This window comes from Hemiscyllium ocellatum, chromosome 3, assembly GCF_020745735.1.
Source record: "Hemiscyllium ocellatum isolate sHemOce1 chromosome 3, sHemOce1.pat.X.cur, whole genome shotgun sequence".
In the NCBI taxonomy this organism is placed as follows: domain Eukaryota; kingdom Metazoa; phylum Chordata; class Chondrichthyes; order Orectolobiformes; family Hemiscylliidae; genus Hemiscyllium; species Hemiscyllium ocellatum.
The window spans coordinates 40,936,480-40,953,237 of NC_083403.1; the positions used below are offsets into that span (position 1 = coordinate 40,936,480).

At 40.0% G+C, this 16,758-nt stretch overlaps 1 protein-coding gene across 4 annotated transcripts in view; it reads right to left on the reverse strand.

Moving 5' to 3' along the window:
• The window catches only part of si:dkey-261l7.2 (uncharacterized protein LOC569751 homolog), a 30,937-nt gene extending 25,299 nt beyond the window's left edge, over positions 1–5,638 (reverse strand). For 3 of the 4 annotated variants that reach the window (XM_060856740.1, XM_060856731.1, XM_060856716.1), the window contains exons 1-3: positions 5,234–5,638; positions 3,319–3,367; positions 1,591–1,764 (exon numbers count right to left, since the gene is read on the reverse strand). In XM_060856740.1, the coding sequence (XP_060712723.1) occupies positions 1,591–1,715 (125 nt within the window). In that variant the 5' untranslated portion in view covers positions 1,716–1,764; positions 3,319–3,367; positions 5,234–5,638. The remainder of the gene's footprint in view (positions 1–1,590; positions 1,765–3,318; positions 3,368–5,233) is intronic. The other variant, XM_060856725.1, reaches the window with a different exon arrangement.
• Between the last annotated feature and the right edge of the window lie 11,120 nt (positions 5,639–16,758).

Below are 16,758 nucleotides of genomic sequence, written 5' to 3' on the forward strand. Positions count from 1 at the left end.
TTGATGAGATCTATCGCAGGATACTGAAGACAGTAAGAGGGGAGATTGCTGGGGCCTTGGCACAGACCTTTGAGTCCTCTTTAGCCAGAAGTCTGGTCCCAGGGTACTGGTGAATTGCCAATGTTGTTACTTTGTTTAGAAATAAACAGGTTTATGAGCCTTACATCAGTGGTAGGTAAAATATTGGAGAAGAATCATAGGGATAGGATTTACTTACATTTGGAAAAGAATGGACATATTAGGGATAGTCAGCATGGCATTATGCCAGAGAGATCTCTGAGGGATCAGGAAAATTAGCCATTGGAAATTTCACAGGATCCTGATGACATTTCCCGTCATTTGACCAGTATGGAAAAATCCAGAGACAAAATGATTTCAGGTAAGGTGTACTAAATGAAATAATTTTAAAAGGTTGCAGATACAGAGACCATAGATGTGCACACAGATCTTTGAAAGTTGTAGGACAGGTTGGGAAAGGCTAGTAAAAAATGGCACGCTGGTATTATTTATAGAAGAATTGTATACAAAAACTGGGGATTTATTCCACAAACTGATATAACACTCATTAGGTCTCATCTGATATATTGGTTGAGATTTTTTCCTCAGAGTACCAGCTTTCAGCATTTGCTTTATGTTGAACTGTCAACAGACTATTCACTTGTTTGTCAGTGGGGAGTACGACCTAGACAGATGTTTCCCATATGGCAGTGGATGCTGGATCAGTTGTAAATTTTAAAATGAGATAGATAAATGTTTGTTAAACAAACATATTAACAGATATGCACCAAAAGGAGGTACATGGAGTTAGGCCGGAGATTAACCATGATCTCACTGAACGGTGAAACAGGCTCAAGGGCTGAATGGCCTCCACCTGTTCTTATGTTCCTGAAGGGTGTACTTCAATGAGCTCAATGGCCCAGATTTTATGATATTAATAACAAACAGCTTATAACATATCTTCAGAGAGTAATTCTGGCAGCAACTTATGACTTCATGTACAGATAGCTCTAGAAACTGATGTCAGAATTACTCTGATCCTCCACAAAGATGCACTATTCTGGCTCACTAGAATTATATCTTTGAAATGGAATGAAATTGAGATACTTCATCACGTTTTCTAGACTAAAGGCAGTTGAAAAGTTAGTGTTGGTATATTTCAGAGTAAAAGAGTTTTTAACAACATAAATTGATGCATCAGGGTATAACCAGGAACCTTCAGAATATCCACACACAAACCAACAATATAGTGCACCGCATTTTGCTTTACTTCTGTATATTGGGTAGACCAATCATTTAAAATTTATTAAATCTAAACATTGAACATTGCAGCAGTGAATAATGCTGACAACACCTATCAGCATACATTTCAACTAAAAGCACAGTTTGCAAGCTATAAAATTTGACTGTTGTTTATCCTGAGGATCAACACAGCCACAGAAAGTTGGCATAATGCCTTCCCCTTTTGCAGTGCCTGACTTGGGAGTGTTTGATGTTGACACCAGCTATGCAAAGTGAAGAGTTCCCTTTCACAGCAGTAGCACATTGTTACAAACATGAACAGATGTTAAGAAAGAGAACATGCATCAGTACCTTCTTGATGCCCGGATGCGCAGGGTAGAATCACTGCCAGACCAACGAGATAAAATATACTGTGCAGGAAGTGCAGATATTAATAAACCAATTTGCAAAGCAGCAGCTGCTGTTAGTTGAGGCATCCCAGTGTTCACCACTCTCTCCTTTCACTAGGAGGACTTGAAGCTTAGACTGCAGACAACCAAAAGTAAATGAGTATTAAAACTATGGAACTTCTTTGAAATTCACATTAAGTACAGGATACTAAAGGTTCCAAGCCAATACACTACTTTAAGCAATGGAATAGATACAAACACAAAGTATATGGCATTGAGCCCCCAACTGGTTTTATATCCAATCTGATATTCATTTTGTTTGAACATCATATTTCTCAGATATTTTACTAATCAAAAGGCTAAAATGTGTTTGTGAAAATATAACAAAATACAGGATCTTTTATTAAATATGCAGCACAGTACATTGATAAAATGTGTTATGATTTTACTCCTTCCCTATGTAACTCACAATCTGTCAGAATACTTATAATTGTAAGTAACAGAGTGATAGATAAGATTGTGGGCACTAGTCACTGAAAACAAATTAATAGTATCTTAGCATCAACACCACAAATAGCTTTGTTCCACAGCACATGCCCAATGTCAGTTTTCTTTTTTTCATGAGTGCAATAGGATACATTTCTAGGATGTTGGCAGCCCTACATAAGCAAATTAGATAATGAACATTATTGAACTATAAAATACATTACAGATAAACAGCAATAATTTGCATTTATATTGCACCTTTACATAAAAAGGAAGATCTTGGAGCTCAATGTAGTTCTCATCAACCTTCAACTCTAAAAGCTTTTCACCACTTAGAAGCAAAAGCCAGGCATGTCACTTTCCACCCTTACACCAATGCCGCCCCATCTCAGGGATACCAAGCGTAACTGTACTTTTTCCACAATTGCTCCAGTGTAAATAAAATGCCTAACTCGAGACTACCAAATACTGATAAAGTGTCAATGGATTTGAAACGCTAACTCTAATTTCTCTCCACAGATGCTGCTAGATCTATTAGTTTCACCAGTAATTCCTGTTTTTGTTTTAAATATTGATGTCTTCTTGATCTTACGTCTCAGAACTACATGATGTGCATTAACCAACTGACACTAAAGTTCCTGAACTTTTTCCTTTATTAAAATCTAAATTTTATACGGTAAAGAAAGTCTCATATTTTTCAGTGCCTTTCCTGTTCTCCGGACCTCAAAAGGAAATGCTTCACTCTACTTCAAGTAATTTTGAAATGTATTTAACCTAACCTATTTAAAAGAGGCTCATATGTTGAAATTTCACAGGTCTCTCATTGTCCTGAGTTAAAATTAGGATTTGGGGTTAAGAGTACTTTATTAAAGGAGCTCATGTTGCTCATGGAGTGCCATCTGAATGTATGCTTGGAACTCTGTGTTTACTGTGGATGCTGATTTGCATTTGGGGCTCGCAGAAACTCTGATTTTCATATTATATCAAAGAATATTTATTAGGTATATACAGAGAAAAACAGGAAGTGTAAATAATTTGCAGAAATAATACAAACAAGTACAGTAATAACATGGTTGAAACAGCAAGTAAAAACTACGTGCATTTCAATGTCAGTATAGAAGAATTAAAATGGCAACTGTACTTTGAATGGAGACAGTGGGACAATACGTAAGAACAAAGGGGTTGGAAATATGAGTGTCCCTACCTCTGAACCAGGAGGCCTGGGGTCGATTCCTATCTGTTCCGGAATGCCTCTAAACAGGTTGTTTAGGAAGATAATTTTCACAAGAGATTATAAGTCACACTTCATTTGGCTACACAAAGAGTACAAAGTTGTGAATAATCAATTCAAATATTCTACTTAATGAGACCTATTGAGAGTAGGTAGGTAGAAATGTTTGTTGCACACTGGAGAGCAAACATTAAAAACTAGTTTGAATTGTGACTGCTGTCAGTTCTGTCCTCTCTTCATAATTTGAAATAGTTCTGCAATTTTAGAAATCAATATGTGATTACTTTCCATTCCTCATTTTTAAAAGTCCCCAATTATTTTAGGCAACACACTACATACAGCCCAGACAGCTGTTCCGAGGAACAGTACTCAGACAGTAGTAGCAGCAGTTCAGGGTGTGGAATGCCCTGCCTGCAACAGTAGACTCGCCAACTTTAAGGGCATTTAAATGGTCATTAGATAAACATATGGATGAGAATGCAATAGTGTAGGTTAGATGGGTTACAGATTGGTTTCACAGGTCGATGCAATACCAAGGGCTGCAGGGCCTGTACTGCGCTGTAATGTTCTATGGGTCACTGGACCTGGAACATTAACTCTGCATAGATGCACGCCAGACCTGCTGAGCTTTTCTAGCAATTTCTGTTTTTCTGATTCACAGCATCCACAGTTCTTTTGGTTTCCTTTTTAAACTATTCAAAATGACACGATTGTGGTGACTGTTAAAGCTTTTTTGCTATTATTCACTGTAAAATGTAAGCTACAGTAAGCATCCCATCATCAATTGCAGAGGGAACTGTGAACTTTTGAATGTGATCCCATAACAGTATAGTCAAATATTAAATTGAGGATGTGGTTTATCTCCCTCTTCTCATGGAACTGAAGAAGTCTTATCAAGAAATGAACCACTCCCCAATCTTAAACTGTTACCTCGTGTAAATTCGATTTGTGGCCATACAATGGTTTTGTCACTAAGGCCAGTTCCTTACTGTCCACCTGCCTATTGAAAACCCAAAGTACTGTCAGAAACAAAACTTATGGGGAATTGTATTCGTGGGGCGGACGAGTAGGTGTGCGGTGAAAACCTTCCTTTTTCAGATATCACGTTCAAATGGCCTAAAGAGGTTGAGCTACATATTCGCAATCGCATGTTCCTTAAAATTATATGACCTTGTATGACCTTTCAAAGCTTGAGAGTTGGTATTGGAGGAAGCAGAATTGTTCCCAAACATAAATCAGCATGCAGCAGCAACGGACGTGAAGTTGTACCTTCTAGTGACTTGGGGAATATGTCAGGTAATAATCAGCAAACAACCGCGCTCTCCAACCGGAGAAAGGTTCTTTCAAGTCACAAGTGTTTAATGGCGAAAATAAGGTGAATACAGCGCTAATGGGAGCACTTAAAGCAACGTGTACAATACAGGATGGCGTTTATCCCCGGGATGTGAACTAGTGTGAGTTGCCGAGTTATAACTATGAGCAACTAAGGTTAGAACTTCTGATTTTAAAAGCAGTACACCAGTATTGTAAATTCAAAGTAGTCAGGAATTTGGATCTGGTTTCCGAATTTCTGGAGTCCCAAATCACAGAAATCAAAATAAATACAAGAAATGGGATGTGAAGCTTTTAGTGGCCATAATAAAAACTTTCAGCCAGCAAACATGTTGTGAATTCCTTTCCATCAGTCAGCTAAGTTTAAAGCAAGCCACTTGGGCTCTTGTGGCACGGCGGTAATGCTCCTTCCTCTGGACCAGGAGATTAAAGTCGCAGCCGCTCCAGAGCTGTGCAATAACATCTCGACTGATTTTTAAAAATATCGAAAGCAAGTAACCACATCACTGACACTTCGGACCTACATCTTAAAAAGTATTAAATGGGCGCAACTTACCCAGCACTAGAAGTGTTTTATTTTGTGAATTTTGCTAAAGGTCAGTCCAGCGTTTGTCGCACTTTTCGTAAAACTTGCTATGAACGCAATCATCAGCCGCGCTGCCAAAGAAAGGTAAACAGTTCTACCCCGCGATTAGCATTTCACCACAGCACTGTCCGCTGCCGAGTGTTTAAACAGGAACCGAAAACTGCTGCTGCAACTAGTGTTGTGTGTGCGTGTGTCCCTGGGATTCGGCGTTGCCTCTCACGGCCACAGTGCAGCGACCCCGGCATATTGCCCGCCGGCTGCAGGTGGCGACCTTGTCGCCTGTGCTTTCTCATCCAATAACTTCGGCCCACGACTCGTTCAGCAGCTGTTCCACTCGACGCCACGTCTCCAATTCCCCCACATCCAGCCACAGAAACCATACAGCGCTACTTCTGAACACACTTACTGGCGTGTTGTTCAGAAAGCCGCAGGATTATATACGACAGGTCCGGACGATCAGGCGCAGCGTACTGGTATCAAGCCACACTCCAACTGGCTAAACACTAAATTGTGTATCAGAAACAAAACAGAAATTGCTGGAAATGCTCAAGAGGACTGGAGCTCTTCCAATAATTTCTGTTTTTGCTTGTGATTTAGCATCCGCAATTCCTTCAGTTTTTACTAAATTGTGTATATTTAACTTAACTTTTTTTGTGTGTTTACACATTAACTTTCTTCCAGGGTTATTCTTCATAAGATTTAAATAAGAATTTTCAATTGCTGCATCGTCTTTTTGTGATAATGTTGTACTTCATGATCACAGTTACCACCTCTAGATTTTTTATTTCAGATTTATTTCCTTTAGCTCCAATTCGAATTTCTCAGCTACCAATGTGTTATTTGAACTCATCTCCAGATTTTCAGCCCATGCCTCTAGATTACTCATGGAGTGGTATAACCAGTATAACCAGTTGCAGAATCCTGTGAAGAATTGTTTAAGCCATGGAACAAACTGAGAAAACAAACATCATTTCTAATAAGTCACAACATTAACAGCACCGGGATTGCTGTAAAAAATATTTTAAATGTGAAGAACCATTTGTGTAAGTAATATATTAGACATCCCATTAAAGGCAAGTTAAATATAACATTTTTAGAGAATTGAGTGTATGGGGATATGCTAAATAATTTGGAAAAAGAACAAGGAAGTAGAGTTATTGTTCATACCTAGCCAATATCAGGATAGGTGGAATAAAACAGAAAAACTATGAATGCCAGAAAACTGAACAAAAACTGCTGTAGAAACTCAGCAGTTCTGGTATCATCTGCTGAGAGAAAAGAGGGTTAATATTGAGTCCAGAAGAAGACTTTGAACATTATCAGGATGAGTGATCTCCCGCATAATGACATTTCTACAATTTAATGTTCATTATTGTCAGGATGTTACTCACATTGAGTTGTTATTATCTGCTCCTAAATGTTAGGCAAAGTGAGGGCTGCAGATACTGGAGATCAGAGTCAAGATTAGAGTGGAAAAGCACAGCAGGTCAGGCAGCATCCAAGGAACAGGAAAATTGACATTTCAGGAAGGGCTCTTGCCTGAACGTTGATTTTCCTGCTTTTTGGATGCTGCCTGACCTGCTGTGCTTCTCTGCTCCTAAATGTTGTTGAGGAGTTGCTAATGAGCTGCCTTCTAGAATATGCTGGAGTGACTTGCTTATCATTTCAGAGCGTTGCTCAGTTATAGAGTCATACAGCTCGGAAACAGACCCTTCGATGCAAATTGTCCACGTCAACCAAGTTTCCCAAACCAAATTAGTCCCACTTGCAATTGGCCCATATCCCTCTAAACCTTTCCTATTCATGTACCTGTCCAAATGTCTTTTAAATGTAACTGCACCTGCATCCACCACTTCCTTTGGCAGTTCATGCGAACCACCCTCTGTGTGAAAAAGTTGCCTCTCAGGTCCCTTTTAAATCTTTCTCATCTCACCTTAAAAATACAGCCCCTAGTTTGGAACTCCCCAATCCTCGTGAAAAGACCTTTGCTATTCATCTTATCTATGCCCCTCATTTATTTCATAAACCCCATAAGGTCACACCTCAACCTCCTACACTCCAGTGACTCCTACACTCCAGTGAAAAAAGTCCGAGTATAGCCACCCTCTCCTTATAAATCAAGCCTTCCAGTCCTGTCAACATGCTTTTAACTTTTCTGCACCCTCTCTAATTTAATAATATCCTTCACATAACAGGGCAACTAGAACTGTACACAGTATTCCAAAAGTGGCCTCACCAATGTCCTGTACAACTTCAACATGACATCCCAGCTCCTATACTCAAAGGTACGACAATGAAGGCAAGTGTGCTAAAGTGTTTCTTAACCATCTTGTTTACCTGTGACACAGCTTTCAAGAAACTCCGTATCTGAACCTTATGATCTCTCTGTTCAATATCACTACCCAGGGCCCTACAATTAACTGTGTAAGTTCTGTCCTTGATAGTATTTTGTAAACTACATTAGTTTTGCTCATGTAAGGAGCAAAATACCATGCAAGGACTGCACAAAACACTATATAGGACAAACAGGAAGACAGCTAATAATCCGCATACATGAACATCAACTAGCCACGAAACGACATGACCAGCTATCCCTAGTAGCCACACACGCAGACAACAAGCAACATGAATTCGACTGGGAAAACACTACTATCATAGGGCAAGCCAGACAGAGAACAGCCAGGGAATTCCTAGAGGCATGGCATTCATCCACAAACTCCATCAACAAACACATCGACCTGGACCCAATATACCAACCACTACAGCGGACAGCTGAAACTGACACCCGGAAGCGGCAAGGACAGACCACTATAAATACCGGAAGAAACATCAAAGAAGCGCTTCGCAGGAGGCTCCAGAGCACTGATGATGTCGCCTAGCCAGGGGACGAAACGTTTGCAACAAAAACTTCCAGCTCGGCGAACAGAACCACAACACCTTAGTTCACAGTGGCAGTCACGAAAACTCTTGCAGTAATAGTTTTCACAGGACAAAATTGGAAAAGAATCAGCTTGGTTCCCAGCAATAAATCACCCCCACTCCCCTCCACCATAAATCTGCCTTCCCATCCAGCTTCATCAATGATTTTAACTGGGGACCATTTACAATCTCAGTGCCGCCCTCCATGTGCTTCTGAAAATGGCAGGCAGTGTCCGAGGCAGGTTCCCTCCCAAATTGGGTTGGACAATTGGCCTAAAGCTAACTGATGGCCAAATAACACTGCAAACTGTCAAAGCAGAGTCACCTCCCTGACATTGGGCATTGGGGCCCTGTACTGTAAAATCCAGCCCGTTGAATAGGAGATTCAAAATGTTACATTTTGGTATTTAATAATTAATCATTTTAATTTCTCAATTCATACTTGACTACATGTGGTAATCGATCACTAAGGAAGTGAAATCTAGTATCGGCTTATGCAGCTGCCCCTACACTTTACACTGCTATTTGTTATCCTATCTCAATTTATAGGTAAAAAATGTTATATTTCTTCACATTTTCATGGTTACGCAGAGATTGTTTCTGTACTATAAGAGTTGACAGAAATCTCACCCAAATCCCAGACCACTTTGGGGGGGTAACTAAGGCTTTAATAGGGACTTCAGATGACCTGATACACAATAGAGTCAGGAGACATCAGGAAGTGGAATTAAGCAGACTTAATATATATTGTCAATAGTTTATCTCTAGGTCAAACACAGTCACTAGGTACCATGTCTGATGCAGCATCTAATAGTTGTGAGGGAGATAGGGGCATTAGGTGACTAATTTGAGATGAAAATGAAAGGTGATTAGCCAGGCCTTCATAGGTTATGTGATACTGCAAATTTCAGAGCTTTAATAATGGATTGAAAAAAATCAAAGATAAAACTGTTACACATTGAAAGAAAGAGCAATAACTCTGGACAAATACATAGATAGGAAAGGTTTAGAAGGATATGGGCCAAGTGCAGGGAAATGGTGTTAGTGTGGTCAGCATGGATCAGTTTGTTCAAAGGACCTGTCTCCATGCTGTAGAACTCTATGAGAAGGACAAACTTATACAAGAATTGAAAGCAATTAATCATGTCTAGGAAAAGGAGGAGCCGAAGCTGCATGAACAAAACTGTTTTGAAATCTCCTTGATAACTAGTTGCTTTATGCCACAAGGGCAACTGATTGCCCTGCAGAAGAATTTAAGGAGTTAACTGCATGACAAACTGTTTTCAAACAGACAGTTAATACCAAATGGAACAAAGAAGTTGCTTCTGATAAGATGATAACCTGCAAACTTGATGGCTTCAGAGGAGTAATCAATAATCTGAATAAAAGAATCATCAATAATATCACATCATAGACCTGAAGGACAAAAATCTGTATTACAATCCAATACCAGAAGCCTTCATTAGCAGTACTTCAAAGAACAACACTACACAACCATAAAACCCTGGACGTATCCAGAGGCTGACACTTTTGATTGGAATCATAGCTAAATTCCACCATTAGTTGGATAATAACCAAGTTGAGTTGTGAGGCTTAACTTACTGGAGGGATATTATTTTGTTTATACATGCAATAAAGTTTAAATCATTGCTTTAGTACTTGATTCTTAATGTTGTAGCCAAATTAAAGGTAATTGTGTTGATTTACCCACAATTTGAGATGGATTCAGGAGCAAGTGAGATGGGAAAATTCTACAAATTGGGACTGGAGCTCCGATATGATTCCCCTCTACTATCCTTCCCAGCATGAATGGGGAACAGCCTTGGAGTTGTCAGGTAAGTGGTTAGAGAGTTTGTTAAGAAAAAAATTATGAAGTTCTTCAGCCCTGAATTTCCCAGCCACAGAACATGTTTCCCTAACTTGTCAGCAATTCACAAGGTCACTGAGGTAAAAGCACAGTGCAAATAGCTTCAGCAGTGATTCTGACATGTTGACAAGAGTTTGATCAATGAAACTGAACAACCTCAGCCACAGCCACTGGGATTGCGGGTTCACTGCTTGACAGCCAACTGCCAACTCACTGGAAAATATTTGACTTGTCTAGCACTTTGTTCACTTCTAACGGCACTTTCTCGTCTTCACCAAGGCATGGAAGCAAATTAATTAGCTCCACCTTTTACCTCTGTTAAGGGCAAGAGCAGAGGCCATGCCACCACCAACAGCTTCAGCAGGAACAATATTAATCCCATTTTCTCATCCACATGCCACAGAGGAAGTATGGGATGAACAACATGGAATAAGGTGAGACCCACTGGTATTCAAGTCAACATGTAGGAAATATCAATAAATTAGAGCACAAGTGCCTCAGGATGCTCAGTCAGGCTGTCGTGACAGGTTGGTTTCGAGATCTGCAGCTTCCTGAAACAACACTGATCAAAGTGCATAAAGTAGGCACATGTTGATTACCACTGGCAAACCAGGGTGCCCATCACTGGCCACATCTTCCCATCCATGACCAGCTCTCTGTCGCTTGCCAACTAATTTTTCTTGAATAATATGGACATTTTTTAATGCTCATTATGGCTTGTATGCAGAAGAGGATAAACACTATTTGTGGGAGTGACGACATTTTACTGAGTGTTAGAGTGAGCCACGTTGCGATTTAAGGAGGTGCCTTGGTAGCAAAGATTGGGTCTCGCAGCGAGTTGTGTTATCCTGAGGAATGCTGTTGAGTACAGTTCAAGCAGGTCAGAGTTAGGGACTTGGTATGTGTTATGCCTACCACTTTTCATCCAATCTGATGTGCATTGTCTCCAAGTTGGAGCAAACCGTCCTAGTGCTTACAGCCACATCCAACATTGTTTACTTAGTTGAAGACTTTATCCTCTTTTTCCGTTTCTTGAGAGAGTTCACCTCACTGTACTGCTCTCAAATCCTCGACAATAGGCGAGACATGTGCAGAACAACCTTCCCTGGCCTCTTTCCTATTCATATGTTTTGTAAGCTGAAAAATCCAAGTGTTGGGTTAGCCTTTCTGACACAAGCTGTGCTTATTTTCAATCAAGTAGACAGAATGGATGTCATTCCCATCAATCCTCCCTAATTGGTTAATAGAATTAGTAATCAAACAGAAAGAGATAGGTTGCTTAGGAAGAGTCAGCATGGATTTCTAAAGAGAAAATCATGTTTCGCTCATTTACTGGAGATTTTTTGAAGAGATAACTGAAAGGATTGATTAGGGTATACATGACTTGCAAGGACACATTGATACAGTTTCACATGACAGACTTGTGAGGGTAAATTATAGGCCATTGTTCAAAAAGGGACAGTAACAATGTGGATACAAATTGGCTGAGCGATAGGAAACAGAGCATAATGGTCAATGGATATTGTTTGGCTAGAGGAAGGTTTGTAGCAGAGCTCCCCAGTGGTCAGTATTGGACATTTTTTCCTGATATATATTAATGATCTAGATCTTACTATGCAGGGGACTATCAAAAGGTTTCTAAACTGAGAGAAGGACAGTGTCGAACTCCAAAATAACATAGATAGGTTGATGGAGTAGGCAGATAGGTAGCAGAATTCCAATCTGAAGTACTGACTCTGAACCACACCCACTTCTTTTGTGTCCTTCTATAGATTCCATCCTTTCACTTTGAGGACACTTAGCCTTTCCTTAGCTACTTTCTTGCTCCTAATATTCCCAAAAAATGCCCTGGGATTCTCCAATATTGTACTTGCCAAAGACATTTTAATGATCTGTTATAGCCCTCCTAATTCCTTGTACAAGTTCTTTCCTGCTTCCTTAACATTCCTCAAGAGCCTTATTAAATTTCATTTCCTAAATTTTACATATGCTTCCTTTCACTTGTTGACTAAAGTTTCAATATTTCTTGACATCCAGGGTTTCTGAATGATGTCATCCTTCTCTTTATCCTAGTCCTGAACTCTTATCAACTGGCCTGTATCAAATGTCAACATGATTTCACTCTCAAACAGCTGCCCGCAATTTAATTTCTCCAGTTCCTGCCTAATACTGTTATAATTAGCCTTTGGAGAAAGTGAGAACTGCAGATATTGGAGAGTCAAGTTGATAAAGAGTTGAGCTGGAAAAAGCACAGCAGATCAAGCAGCATCAGAGAAGAAAGGGAGTTGACATTTCAGGTCAGAACCTTTCATCAGGATGGTTCCAACCTGAAACATCAGCTCCTCTTTTTGATCCTGCTTGACCAGCTGTGCTTTTTCCAGCTCAACTCTTATCCACGCTGTAATTAGCCTTTCCCAAATTTAGAACTTATACCAGTTTTATCCTTATCTGTAACTATCTTAAAACTTATTGAATTATGATCACTGTTCCTAAAATATTCCCCCATTGAAACTTTGTTCACCTGACCAGACTCATTCCCCAGTACAAGACCTTTTACGGCCCCTACCCTATTTGGATTATCTATACATTATTTCAAAAAATCTTCCTGGGTGAACCAACAAATTCTGAACCATCCAAGGCCCTGGCACTGACAAGAGTCCATGTCATTATAGGGGAAGTTAAAAATCACTCACTACAACAACTCTGCTGTTTTTACATCTTTCCATGATAGAGGAACTATCTGCCACTGGCTCTTGCAAAGTCTATAGTCTAATCCAACCATGGTGATTGTACCTGTCTTATTCTTGCATTCTACCTATATGGCCTCACTGGACTGCAACTGTAACATTGTCCTTAACCAATAATGCAACTTCCCCCACCCCTTTTACATCCCTCTTTGTCACGCCTGAACATCTAAATCCTGGATCACCAAGCTGCCAGTCTTGCCCTTCTCTCAACCAAGTTTCTGTAATGGCTACAACATTGTAGTTCCATAAACTAATCCAGGTTCCAAGCTCATCTGTGTTACCTGTTATACTCTTTGCATTAAAATAATTACACTTCAGACCACCAGTCCCACCATATCCATTAACCAGGCCTTGCTTGTTCTTCCTATTAGACTTACTTGAGTTAACTTCCACCTTCTCCTCAATCCCTCCACATGCTGACCTACTGCTCTGCTTGTGGAGGGTTGAGGAGAAGGTGGAAGTTAACTCAAATAAATCTAAGAGGAAGAACAAGCAAGGCTACCTGTCCTTCCTGTACAGGGCCCTCCTGCCCTGAAAGAGATCCTAATGATCCAGATTTCTGAAGACCTTTAACCACACATTCAACAGTATTATCTTCCCCTTTATGGCCACAACAGCACATGGCCCAGGGAGCAATCCCAGGATTACAACCTTCAGGGTCCTGCTTTCCAAATTTACACGTGACTCCTTAAACTCCCTTTGCAGGATCCCATCTCTCTTTCTGCTTATGTTGTTAGTAACAATATGGACCATGACCTCTGTTCACCCTCCTGTATCCTATGCACACTCTCAGACATCCTTGATCTTGGGGCAAGAGAACAACACTCCATCCTGGAGTCTCGCTCAAGCCATGGAACCGCCTATCTATGCTCCTGATTACAGAGTCCTCTATCACTCACCTACACTTCGACTCTCCCGGCTTTACAACAGTGCCAGTCATGGTGTCACTGATCCGGCTGTTGCTGTTGCTTTCCCCTGAGAGGACATTCCACCTGTCACTATCTAAAACAGTATACTTGTTTGAGAGGGCAACAGCCTCAGGGGATTCCTGCATTTCCTGTCTACCACTCCTGGTCACCCATCTATCTAGCTTAATCTTTGGTGTGACCATATCCCTAAAACTCCTATCTAGCACATCCTCTGCCTTCTGTATGCTCCTCAGTGAGTCCAACTGATCCATGTGGTCTAAGAGGAGCTGTAGGTGGATACACTTCCTGCAAACATAGTTGTCAGGGACATGTGATTACTCCCTGATCTTCTATATCTCACACAAGGAGCACAACACTCCACTAACTGCTGTTACTATCCCTCTAATAATTACTGGATTTAAAGACCTTACCTTGCCACATCTCAACACTGCTCACCCTCCTCAGTTAAGCCCAATGCTCAACAAAGCTTGCACTTTAACCTCAAAATTAGCACTTTGACCTCACATCCCCTCTTCAAATTGGCTGTTCCCATTAGAGATTATATATGCTGCTAGTAGGAAGGCAACACTCTCCCAGAATCTCCCACAGTCACTCCTCGCCACTGCCTTCTGTTTGATGCTGTTTCTCCTGTTGAGCATCAGGTCCTCTGTAATCCCCTTCTCAGTTGCGGTGACCAAGCTGACTTCGACCGGAATCCTCCTCAGTTTTTTCTCACAACCACCCTCAGTTTAAAACCAAACATGTATAAAATATTGCACATGAAATCTAAGTAAGTTGACACCCATACCTTTCATTGCAGGTCACATTGCAGAGACCGCACCAAAACACCCAAAAGCAGAATGTGATAATCAGTTTTGAGACTCCTCACTTAGTCGTGTTATTTGTTATACTGAGGCACTCAATCAGCCACGCAGCATCTGTGGAGAGAGAGAAAAGCAAAAACAAAGACTGCAAACACTGGAAATGGGTTCTAATGAATAATCTGACAATAAAACCTAGCTTCTCTCCTCAGATATTTCTGAGCTGCTGACCTCTTCCTGCTCTATTTTTATTAAAGTGCACATACTGCTGCAAAACATAATTACAAGTAAGATTGTTCTGTTTGCTCCAGAACAAATGTTTCCAAAGGACAGCTGTACACCTGCTCGGTATGAAACTAGCAGTTAGGATTAACAGTCTAAACAATACAGTGGTACTGCATAAAATGTTCTATCCTCTTCAAACTTTCCGAAATCCTATGCATTGTTGAACTGGTGTTGCTATTCTAAAGATAAATTGAGAAATGTATCGCACTTTGAAAACAAGACCTCTATAGATTCATTTGCAGTACAAGGCCTGTGATATGGCTAATTTGAAATTCATTCACTGGTGGTGAAAGGTAAAGTTATCATGGTCCCAGAGGACTCTCGGACTGTTCTCTCATTAGAGAGAGACAACTAGTGGTGAGTTTAACCTGAAGGTCACCATGCTACAGGTGGGCCCTTCATGGTAAACTCAGAACAGCATGGGAATTAAATCCACACTGTTGGCATCTCTTTGCTTTATAAACCAGCTATCCAGCTAATGGAGCTAACCAAGCCCCTCAGAAGGATGCAGTGGCATGACAGTTTATTACAACAATGACCTTGACTGTGTGAACCATATTACAGAATCTCTAAAGTTCATCCTCCAGAAGCCTCACTTTGGAAGGGTTAGAACTGAATAGATAAGTTCAAGGGTGCATGGCCTCCTTGCTTGTTATCTATGTTCTTTTACCAAGGCTGCTTTTATTTGAAACAGCCAGTAAATGTGGTTCCTGGAGTAAATATTGGCATGTACATAATACCTGAGATACAGCAGGATAGGTTTTCTTAACCCTCAAGATCTACTGTTTTTCTCCTTCAAATCCAAGTACATCACTGGAATGTGAAATGAAATTTGCATTCCTTGGAAGATGCAAAAGGAATACAGCTGAAAACAAGGTAGTTATAATTGGAAATGAAAATTCTGTAAGGCAAAAGACAATTATGATAAGTTAAAATCCAAAGGAAGCAATGTTCTGATTATAAACCTATCCAAGTGGTAATCAAAAGGAGATACTATTTAAGATTTCTACTCTCCACTTTCAAATAGCAGTGTTTCTGGCAACAAAGCAAAGAATCACTGTGGAACATTTTTTGGGTTGCCTTTTAAAGCATCACTGATGTTGATCACCTGTAAAATTCTATCAATGCCTTTTCTGGTCATAAATCTATACATTACAAACTGGGCACACAACCTTCATGTTTGATATTGTTGCCTGTATTCTCAGATTGTGACACTGCAGTACGAGTGAAAATTAGAAAAGTGGATAATATGCTACAAGTATTTTCAATCAACCTGTTCACACATGTTGTGACATCGTTCAGGCAAAATTGGGACTTGAACTCTGATCCTTTGCTCTAGAGGCAGAAACACTACTACTCTGCCACAAATATCCAATCTCATAAAAATGTAAAAAAAAACACCTGGTGTCATCAAGTCCTCTCAACTGATTTCTCATTTGCCACTGGTAGAAAGCTGTGAACAGATGGCCTTGGTAATTATGGGGAGAGAAAAATAAACTCAATCATGAAACTTGCAGGAACAGTTGTCAGAGAAACAGTGGAGTTAATGCAACCTTCTCTTTGATAGTTGGTGACCAATTTGGTTTAGAGTCCAGCTAAGCCGTAACTGCATTTTAGATATTTTTAAAACAAATTACACACAACTATATGCATTAATAAATAATCCCACCAATTGGATGAATAATGCCCAAATGTCACCCTTATACAGTGCTGCAATGTTGTTCACCAACAGTGAGTATTTAAGACATGGGTTTTGTTTGTAATGAAACAGTTACAGTAGTTGCTGTCATAAAAACTTGAAATGTTACTAGTAACTATCTTGCAAATCATCCAAGTATGTCTGGTGAGGTGTAAAAGAAAGATTTTAATAGTCTAAAGTCATTTATAAAATTCATGATACTACCTAGATTTATTCAAATAACAGAAGAAAAAGCACGGTGTAACTGAT